This window comes from Protomyctophum parallelum, assembly GCF_964188405.1.
Source record: "Protomyctophum parallelum genome assembly, chromosome: 21".
Classification (NCBI taxonomy): Eukaryota; Metazoa; Chordata; class Actinopteri; order Myctophiformes; family Myctophidae; genus Protomyctophum; species Protomyctophum parallelum.
Window position 1 is genome coordinate 364,150 of NC_139713.1, and position 10,689 is coordinate 374,838.

The 10,689-nt window shown below is 43.2% G+C and overlaps 1 protein-coding gene across 1 annotated transcript; it reads right to left on the reverse strand.

Annotated features, from left to right (window-relative positions):
• Nucleotides 1–377: 377 nt before the first annotated feature.
• Nucleotides 378–3,895, reverse strand: LOC310879554 (fibronectin type III domain-containing protein 7-like; the record flags this gene model as incomplete). Its single annotated transcript, XM_083794328.1, has 8 exons — nt 378–458; nt 1,181–1,247; nt 1,479–1,711; nt 1,833–2,137; nt 2,277–2,537; nt 3,029–3,289; nt 3,381–3,641; nt 3,757–3,895. The coding sequence occupies 7 exons, from the start codon at nt 3,893–3,895 to the stop codon at nt 1,220–1,222; spliced, it is 1,488 nt and encodes a 495-aa protein (XP_083650454.1). The 3' UTR covers nt 378–458; nt 1,181–1,219.
• Nucleotides 3,896–10,689: the final 6,794 nt, after the last annotated feature.

The window sequence follows — 10,689 nt, forward strand, 5'->3', positions numbered from 1 at the left end:
ATGCCTTCTAAATCATGAGTTTTCTGAGAAACCTATGTTTCGATTTAGTGGCCGCCGAAAATATGTTATTCCAAGGACCTCCAGAAGCAAAGATTTAAGTTAAAAGCGTTCGGTGTCAAAGAAAATATATATTCAATGATTTGCACACATTTTCATGATTTTTTTAAGCCAAAATGAGTTAATAGCACAGGCAGACTCTTCACATTCTAGAGCATGTCTGAATATAAAAGTAATGTCAGAGCTGAAATCGAAATGTATTATGAAATAATACACGCACGCACGCACGCACGCACGCACACGCGCACACCCACACACACACACACACACACACACGCACACACACACACACACACACACACACACACACTCTCTCTTACCAGGGTGCTGCCTGTTAGTCCCTCCAGCTTGCGTCCGTCCCTCAGGTCAGAAAACATGTCGCTGATTGATGTCTTCCCCGTCTTATTGGGGGAAAAACAAACAAAACAACATAAGAAGATTAATTCAATATAAGACAGAGATGGACTAATAGAGACTAATGTATGATATATGTATATATATATATACTAAGATGACTAATAGAGAGATAAGATAAGACAGAGATGGACTAATAGAGATAAGATAAGACAGAGATGGACTAATAGAGAGATAACTGGCATTTTTTTAAATCAGCATCGGCTCACGTCTGCATTCAAAAGGCAATATGAAATATTATGTAGAAGCATTTATTTGTAACCATAAAAAGGTTGTTGACTTATCATTTTTAATAACAAATTAATTGGCCTGCCTATACATACTTAAACAATTAGATCACAACACATACGTAGTCACTACCAAGTGAAGATGTATTGTGTTGTGTGCTTTCGTTTATGCATTGATAAAGATTAAAATCAACTGACACGCAGTGAATGTTCAGAGTAACAAATGCGTCGTTGACATCTGTTTTCTCAAATAATATAAAATAAAAGCAGTTTATATCATATTACAGACCTGCTGTTCAGTGCCATGCCATGTTTGACAGAGACAGTGCAAAACTGAAAGAAATGATCCTGTCCAACTAGTGTCTGCGGGTCTCCTATTCTACAGAGATGATCTCCAGACCCCCCCTAACACGTTAAGTATTGAAGTAGGTTCCTGGGTTCAGGTCAGTGATGATGAAGCTCTTTCCTTCCACAGTCAGTACCTGAGATTTACAGGTGATGTCCATGGCCAACGTCAACAGTCATTTCTCAAGTGACATCTCCTTCATCCTTGAGTGTAAAGGAAAAAGCAACACGTAAGTTTTGCTATTTGCTATCTATGATTTTGTTTAAATTATATGTTGTGAAGCAGCTGATCTCCTCTGTCTGCTCAGGGACTAATTCAGACCTGGTACTCTAGATGGCAAACCAGAAAACTAGCAATTGTCCGGGCCCCCATGCAGGACTAGAGGGCCAGTGCTATGAAGCATTCTTAACATCAATGTGCACTGAAGCGCGTACCTGATGTGACACGTGTTTCTCCACTCTCCCCTCCTTCGTTGCTGGCTGTGACGACCAGGTGACTGGACGTTGACTACGGAGCAGGACAGGCTGCCTGTGCTGCACACCTGGGACTTTGGCGAGACGCTGTCGTCATACACTGTGTACGTGACGGCATGTACGGAAGCATTCCATGAGACTGTGGCCGAGGAGAAGACACCGCTGTACGTCACTCCTGTTGGGAGGACAAGGAGCTGTGGAGGTGGAGGGGAGGGTTTATCGTTAGTATTGATTGTGATAAGAACTGCCCGAACGGCACAATCACATACATGCACCAACGTGACTTTTGAACAATATGTATCAGTCTCAGTGTACCTGTATTTCCACTGCGAGCCACTGATTGGCCACTGCTTCCACCACAGTTCCTGCTTTCCACACTGGCGACGTAAGATGAACCACAGGGCAGGGGCATCTCGTAGGCAGTCGAGTTTGTCCAAGAGAGAGGTCGAACAAGGTCTGGTTGTCCCCGAGGAGACTACCCGTCATGGTCAGCATGTACTGGACATGTGAACAGGGGACCTGTGTCCAGCTGAAACGCAACACCTGGCGTGTTCGTGTTGTGCTGTGTGTTGTGTGTTGCGGCAACAGCCGAACCTGCACGTTGTCTGGAGCACAGGGAGCTAAAAGGAGAGAGTTGGACTGGTCATTAATACATCAACTGTCATTGTGGTGCGACGTGAATACAGAAACTATCGTATAGAATAGGTTTTAAATAATCGCAAAACATCCGTTTCTTGTAACAACTGTGAGATTTCTTACCAGCTCCAATGCGTACTGTGTCACTGACAGAACTGTTGCATGTCCCATCTGAGGCCAGTACAGTGACGTTGTACTGGACTCCACACCGAAGGCCCTCTATGGTGCAGTTTGTGTCCAAGCTGTCACAGCACAGCCTGGCGCCACTGTCGTCCTGGGCGCAGCCGAAGTATTCCACTGCACCACTGGCGGGAGTCCAGGACAGCAGTGCCGACTGGTTGGCACAGTTGTACTCAACTGAGAGGTCGACTGGTCGGCATGGGGCTTAAGGGGTTGGGGGATTCAGAGTTTTGAAGATGCTTTTCTGAGTGAAGCACTTAAATGGGCATTCTACATTATAAAGCTAACGGTACGTTCTAACAGCAGGTGACACAGCCTGGCGTATTTTCCGGAAGTGCGTTATTTGTCTATGGGACCCAGCGATAGTCGAAAAGTGGGCGGTGGAACGTCATTCGAAAACATGAAAATAATGTTTCTTTGTTTACCCTCCATGAATGGTGATACGGAACTCCCTCTAGGAGATTTGTATCACCCAGAGTCGCCGCTGTTAAAACGTAGGTTGAGGATAGTAAAGAAAGCATTGTATTGGTGCTTGTATGTGTACATGTTTTTCATTTTTGTGACCAACTTAAAATTTTATGTTTTAAAGAAACCCCTCAACAGACCCCGGGGTTCGCACAGACAAAGACAGGGAAAACAAATTACGTGTACATGTGTTTCTGTGTCTCTGAGCTGCGTTTTTAAACATGCGTTACCTGTTTGCAACTGGATGGTGGCGCTGGGACGACTGTCACACAGGCTGTTGGCGGCGGTGACAGAGAACGTATAGAGGACGCCACAGGCAAGGTCATCCACCATACACGTGGTGCTGGTGGAAGCAGTGCAGTTTGTCGCGTGGCCTCCACCCACCGCCGTCACCGTGTACATCTCTGCCCCTAACGTTGCGTTCCACGATATGGTTGCTTCATTGGACAGACAGTCCAAGGAGCCGTTGATGCCTTGGGGTTCGCATGGAGCTGGAGAATACACATGAGAGGGAATTTGGTTGGTCGGATGATCGAGGGTTTAAGAAATGCAAGTTGTTGTTGTTGGCCACCCATACAGTACCTGATGAGATGTTGACTGGTGGACTGAGCTGGCTGTCACAGTATGCTTTGTGAGCCCTGACTTGAACAGAGAAGGTAATTCCGCAGGGCAGACCCTCGACGGAACACGTATTGTCGGAAGACGTGCACGGGAAAACTGTTCCGTCACCACCAGTGACGAAAGCTGTGTAGTTGAGGGCATCAGTGCTGGGATTCCAGGAGATGGCCGCGGTGTTAGAGGAACAGTTGACCCTGGCGCTTATATTCTGGGGCGGGCAAGGGACTGGGGAAAATGATGGATTGTTTTAATTAGATGAATAATCTACAGGTGGCAGCATGCAGTCAGTCAGTGTATAGAGTAAAAGTGTTCTCGTGCACGTAAATTCTCCATCTCTTACCCGAGCTGAATGTCAGGGTCTGACTCGGATCACTGGAGGAGTTGCCGTTAATAGCCTTGACAGCTACAGTGTAGTTGGTGCCACACGTGAAGTTTCTAAGGGTACAGTTGAGTTCAGAGGACAGGCAGGTGGCATTCATAGGACTACTCCAGGCAGACACAGAGTACTGTACTGCCCCCCTGCTGGCAGACCAGGACACAACAGCAGTGTTCCTGATACAGTCAGGAGCTACCGAGACGCTGGTAGGAACACATGGCACTGCAAAGAGACGATGGAATACAGCGTTAAACATTACACAATATAACTGGGCTCAAAGATATTCTGTATAGTAAATGATTAGAACTGATCGGAACAAGAAAGAAATGTAACTAATTGTAACAATTAAGATCTAAAATCAGTATTATGATGAGTGGACATGCTATACGTACAGTATGTTGTTTATTTTTAGTTCTCATGAGATTGCATTGTGGGGTGGCTAAATGATTCATTCCTCCCCCTTTACTCGTTTCTTACACTCATCCATGTCTAGATTGTAGCCCAAGTAATCTCCCAGAGATATATGCTAAATATCAGTGTCTTTGGTGAGTGTCTCACCTGTTTCAAGTTCCACAGCTGAACTTGGTTCACTGTGACAACCTCTGTCAACAGCTACAACACTGACAGAGTAGTTTCCACCACAGTGTAGATCAGTGAAAGAGCAGGTGTTTGCAGTGCTTGAGTTACAGGTGTGTTCGTGTCCATCATTCGTGTCCGTTGCTGTTGCTATGTGCATGTTGGCCCCTGAAACAGGGGACCAGGACACTGTGCTAGCCCCACATGATGCAGAAACAGAAACATTACTGGGGGCGCAGGGACCTGGAGAGATGGAGGGAAGAAGTGGAGAGAAAGAATGATTATTCTCTTTCATTTGTGCTTCAATTGATCAAACAAAAGTACAAAACGTATGCTGAGCATCTTAATTAGTCTAGCAAATTAGTCTGTTGGAGACTGTTCATATTAGTACATAGTCTTTAGTCGCATTAGTGTGGTTGCTATAGGCAACACAATATTGTTCTCGGTCCGAGATTCTTTTTCATGTTTCACACACTGTTGTCATGCTTCACACGATATTGCAATATATAATATAATATAATATATATTATATTATATATTCCTGGTGACTTGTGTCAATGCAACCACACTTTCAATTTCCCAAAATTGCACCTTTCAAGTTAGTACATATTTTGTTCTCCCTGTGTACCTGCACTGAAGTGAAGAGGAATGCTGGGATTCCCAGCACATGAGTCAGTATATGGTGTCACTGTGATGGTATAGTTCTGGCCACAGTGCATGTTGGGTATCTGACAGCTGGTACTGTTGGTGGAGCAGCCATGTATGTGTCCATCCTGACCCACTGCTGTCACATTGTAAGATGTGGCACTGGGACTTCTTTGCCAGTTCACATTGGCTGAGTTGGAACAAACCAGACTGGCACTAACATTCACTGGGGCACACGGAACTGAAAAGAGACAAAGGCAAAACACAATGTTGACATGTTGTTATATCATAATGATGTTCAAGGAATTAAATGAATTTCGAAAGGAAATCACACACTTTCAGAAACGTTTTCAAGTCAAATGTTCTACTATAATATGTATTTGTTTATTAATTTAGCAATCAAGTCACTAAGTCCAACCTAGGTTCGAATCCATTCATTCCAAATAAATCTTTCGGAAGAGAACATGAATAAACCTAACAGGTCAAAAGCAGCATTAGTGTTTTTCGTGAACATCTTCTCACCTGATTTCAGTTCCACAGCTGAACTTGGTTCACTGTGACAACCTCTGTCAACAGCTACAACACTGACAGAGTAGTTTCCACCACAGTGTAGATCAGTGAAAGAGCAGGTGTTTGCAGTGCTTGAGTTACAGGTGTGTTCGTGTCCATCATTCGTGTCCGTTGCTGTTGCTATGTGCATGTTGGCCCCTGAAACAGGGGACCAGGACACTGTGCTAGCCCCACATGATGCAGAAACAGAAACATTACTGGGGGCGCAGGGACCTGGAGAGATGGAGGGAAGAAGTGGAGAGAAAGAATGATTATTCTCTTTCATTTGTGCTTCAATTGATCAAACAAAAGTACAAAACGTATGCTGAGCATCTTAATTAGTCTAGCAAATTAGTCTGTTGGAGACTGTTCATATTAGTACATAGTCTTTAGTCGCATTAGTGTGGTTGCTATAGGCAACACAATATTGTTCTCGGTCCGAGATTCTTTTTCATGTTTCACACACTGTTGTCATGCTTCACACGATATTGCAATATATAATATAATATAATATATATTATATTATATATTCCTGGTGACTTGTGTCAATGCAACCACACTTTCAATTTCCCAAAATTGCACCTTTCAAGTTAGTACATATTTTGTTCTCCCTGTGTACCTGCACTGAAGTGAAGAGGAATGCTGGGATTCCCAGCACATGAGTCAGTATATGGTGTCACTGTGATGGTATAGTTCTGGCCACAGTGCATGTTGGGTATCTGACAGCTGGTACTGTTGGTGGAGCAGCCATGTATGTGTCCATCCTGACCCACTGCTGTCACATTGTAAGATGTGGCACTGGGACTTCTTTGCCAGTTCACATTGGCTGAGTTGGAACAAACCAGACTGGCACTAACATTCACTGGGGCACACGGAACTGAAAAGAGACAAAGGCAAAACACAATGTTGACATGTTGTTATATCATAATGATGTTCAAGGAATTAAATGAATTTCGAAAGGAAATCACACACTTTCAGAAACGTTTTCAAGTCAAATGTTCTACTATAATATGTATTTGTTTATTAATTTAGCAATCAAGTCACTAAGTCCAACCTAGGTTCGAATCCATTCATTCCAAATAAATCTTTCGGAAGAGAACATGAATAAACCTAACAGGTCAAAAGCAGCATTAGTGTTTTTCGTGAACATCTTCTCACCTGATTTCAGTTCCACAGCTGAACTTGGTTCACTGTGACAACCTCTGTCAACAGCTACAACACTGACAGAGTAGTTTCCACCACAGTGTAGATCAGTGAAAGAGCAGGTGTTTGCAGTGCTTGAGTTACAGGTGTGTTCGTGTCCATCATTCGTGTCCGTTGCTGTTGCTATGTGCATGTTGGCCCCTGAAACAGGGGACCAGGACACTGTGCTAGCCCCACATGATGCAGAAACAGAAACATTACTGGGGGCGCAGGGACCTGGAGAGATGGAGGGAAGAAGTGGAGAGAAAGAACGATTATTCTCTTTAATTTGTGCTTCAATTGATCAAACAAAAGTACAAAACGTATGCTGAGCATCTTAATTAGTCTATCAAATTAGTGTTGGAGACTGTTCATATTAGTACATAGAAATTCTTTTTCATGTTTCACACACTGACTGTTGTCACTGTTGTCATGCTTCACATGATATCGCAATATATAATATAATATTATGTATTAAATATATAATGGTAAGACAGAATTCAGTTCCCAGTGGATTCCTCGTGACTTGTGTCAATGCAACCACACTTTCAATTTCCCAAAATTACACCTTTCTAGTTAGTACATATTTTGTTCTCCCTGTGTACCTGCACTGAAGTGAAGAGGAATGCTGGGATTCCCAGCACATGAGTCAGCATATGGTGTCAATTCTGGCCACAGTGCATGTTGGGTATCTGACAGCTGGTACTGTTGGTGGAGCAGCCATGTATGTGTCCATCCTGACCCACTGCTGTCACATTGTAAGTAAGATGTGGCACTGGGACTTCTTTGCCAGTTCACATTGGCTGAGTTGGAACAAACCAGACTGGCACTAACACTCACTGGGGCACACAGGGCTGGGGAGAGAGATAGGTGGGGGGAGTGTTGTTATTGAGGATAAAATGTACACTTTAAGATGATATCCTAAGGAGGAAGGATCTGAATTTCTCATTGCTGAAATGTAACATAATTATTCATTCATTCATTCACTTCCATTGATTCGACTTAAATCTTTCTTAAGTGGAGACTATCCAAAAGCATGAGCATTACGTTGCCTTTGGCCTTTGTTGTGCATACATACAGTATATGTTCTCCATGTCTTACCTGAGCTGAATGTCAGGGTCTGACTCGGGTCACTGGAGCAGTTTCCATCAATAGCCTTTACATCTACAGTGTAGTTGGAGCCACAGGTGATGTTTGTAAGAGTACAGTTGAGATCAGAGGACATGCAGGTGGTATTCGAGGCATGGCCTTGACTACTCCAGGCAGACACAGAGTACTGTACTGCCCCCTTGCTGGCAGACCAGGACACAACAGCAGTGTTCCTGATACAGTCAGGTGCTACTGAGACGTTGTTAGGAACACATGGCACTGCAAAGAGAGGACGGATACAGAGTTAAACATTGTACAGCAGCATTAATAATGAAGTAACAAGAAAATGAATGTAGCAGGGCTCCAGACTACCATTAAGACAATTGTAAATTAAGATTTGAACCTGCAAATTATTAAGGGGAAACATGGCAATGTGTTATAAAATAAAAGATTGTTTTCTGAGTGGAAACATAATTTTAAATGAATTTACATTGTGTGGTAGTTAATTTATTTTTGACTTCCTCCACTTAATCATTTAATTTCATGCATTCATCTATATCTAGATTTGAAGCCATTTAATATAATCGACACCTAATTAAAACGACCCAACAGGTAAAAAGCAGCACTGCAGTGTTTTGTGGTGAACATCTTCTAACCTGTTTTTAGTTCCACAGCTGAACTTGGTTCTGTGTGACAACCTCTGTCAACAGCTACAACACTGACAGAGTAATTTTCACCACAGTGTAGATCAGTGAAAGAGCAGGAGGTTCCAACGCTTGAGTTACAGGTGTGTTCGTGTCCATTATGTGCTGCTGCTGTTGCTATGTACATATCTGCTCCTGAAACATTGGACCAGGACACTGTGCTAAACCCACATTCTGTAGAAACATGAACATTACTGGGGGGGCAGGGACCTGGAGAGATGGAGGGAAGAAGTGGAGAGAAAAAACTGATTAAAAACAATGTTCTAAAAGTCTGTTGAAGACTGTTCAGATGCATAGCTTTAAGATTTTAAATCTTGTTCTCTCTGAATACCTGCAATGAAGTGATGATGAGTGCTGGGATTCCCAGCACATGAGTCAGCATATGGTGTCACTGTGATGGTATAGTTCTGGCCACAGTGCATGTTGTTGGGTATCTGACAGCCGGTACTGTTAGTGGAGCAGTAATGTATGTGTCCATCCTGAGCCACTGCCGTCACATTGTAAGATGTGGCACTGGAGCTTCCTACCCAGGTCACATGGGCTGAGTTGGGACACGCCAGACTGGCATTAACATTCACTGGGGCACACGGAACTGAGAAGAGACAAAGGCAAAACACAATGTTGCCATGTTGTTATATCATAATGATGTTCAAGGAATTAAATTAATTTCGAAAGGAAATCACACACTTTCAGAAACGTTTTCAAGTAAAATGTTCTACTATATTATGTATTTGTTTATTCATTTAGCAATCAAGTCACTAAGTCCAACCTAGGTTCGAATCCATTCATTCCAAATAAATCTTTCGGAAGAGAACATGAATAAACCTAACAGGTCAAAAGCAGCATTAGTGTTTTTCGTGAACATCTTCTCACCTGATTTCAGTTCCACAGCTGAACTTGGTTCACTGTGACAACCTCTGTCAACAGCTACAACACTGACAGAGTAGTTTCCACCACAGTGTAGATCAGTGAAAGAGCAGGTGTTTGCAGTGCTTGAGTTACAGGTGTGTTCGTGTCCGTTGCTGTTGCTATGTGCATGTTGGCCCCTGAAACAGGGGACCAGGACACTGTGCTAGCCCCACATGATGCAGAAACAGAAACATTACTGGGGGCGCAGGGACCTGGAGAGATGGAGGGAAGAAGTGGAGAGAAAGAATGATTATTCTCTTTAATTTGTGCTTCAATTGATCAAACAAAAGTACAAAACGTATGCTGAGCATCTTAATTAGTCTATCAAATTAGTCTGTTGGAGACTGTTCATATTAGTACATAGTCTTTAGTCGCATTAGTGTGGTTGCTAGAGGAAACACACTATTGTTCTCGGTCCGGAATTCTTTTTCATGTTTCACACACTGACTGTTGTCACTGTTGTCATGCTTCACATGATATCGCAATAAATAATATTATATTATGTATTAAATATATAATGGTAAGACAGAATTCAGTTCCCAGTGGATTCCTCGTGACTTGTGTCAATGCAACCACACTTTCAATTTCCCAAAATTACACCTTTCTAGTTAGTACATATTTTGTTCTCCCTGTGTACCTGCACTGAAGTGAAGAGGAATGCTGGGATTCCCAGCACATGAGTCAGCATATGGTGTCACTGTGATGGTATAGTTCTGGCCACAGTGCATGTTGGGTATCTGACAGCTGGTACTGTTGGTGGAGCAGCCATGTATGTGTCCATCCTGACCCACTGCAGTCACATTGTAAGATGTGGCACTGGGACTTCTTTGCCAGTTCACATTGGCTGAGTTGGAACAAACCAGACTGGCACTAACACTCACTGGGGCACACGGGGCTGGGGAGAGAGATAGGTGGGGGGAGTGTTGTTATTGAGGATAAAATGTACACTTTAAGATGATATCCTAAGAAGGAAGGATCTGAATTTCTCATTGCTGAAATGTAACATAATTATTCAGGACCATACACACAATCTGCAGACCGCATACATCACTTGATGTATCATTCTGTGATTGTCCATTGTCACCACTAGGTGGCAGCAAAGCCTATATTTTCTTCTATATGTTGTAAATGGAGCTGAAATTAAGTGACAGTACTTCTCTCTTTTCTTACACTGTACCTTATCATCTGCGCACGTGTAGGCACGCGCAAACACACACACACACACACACACACACACACACAC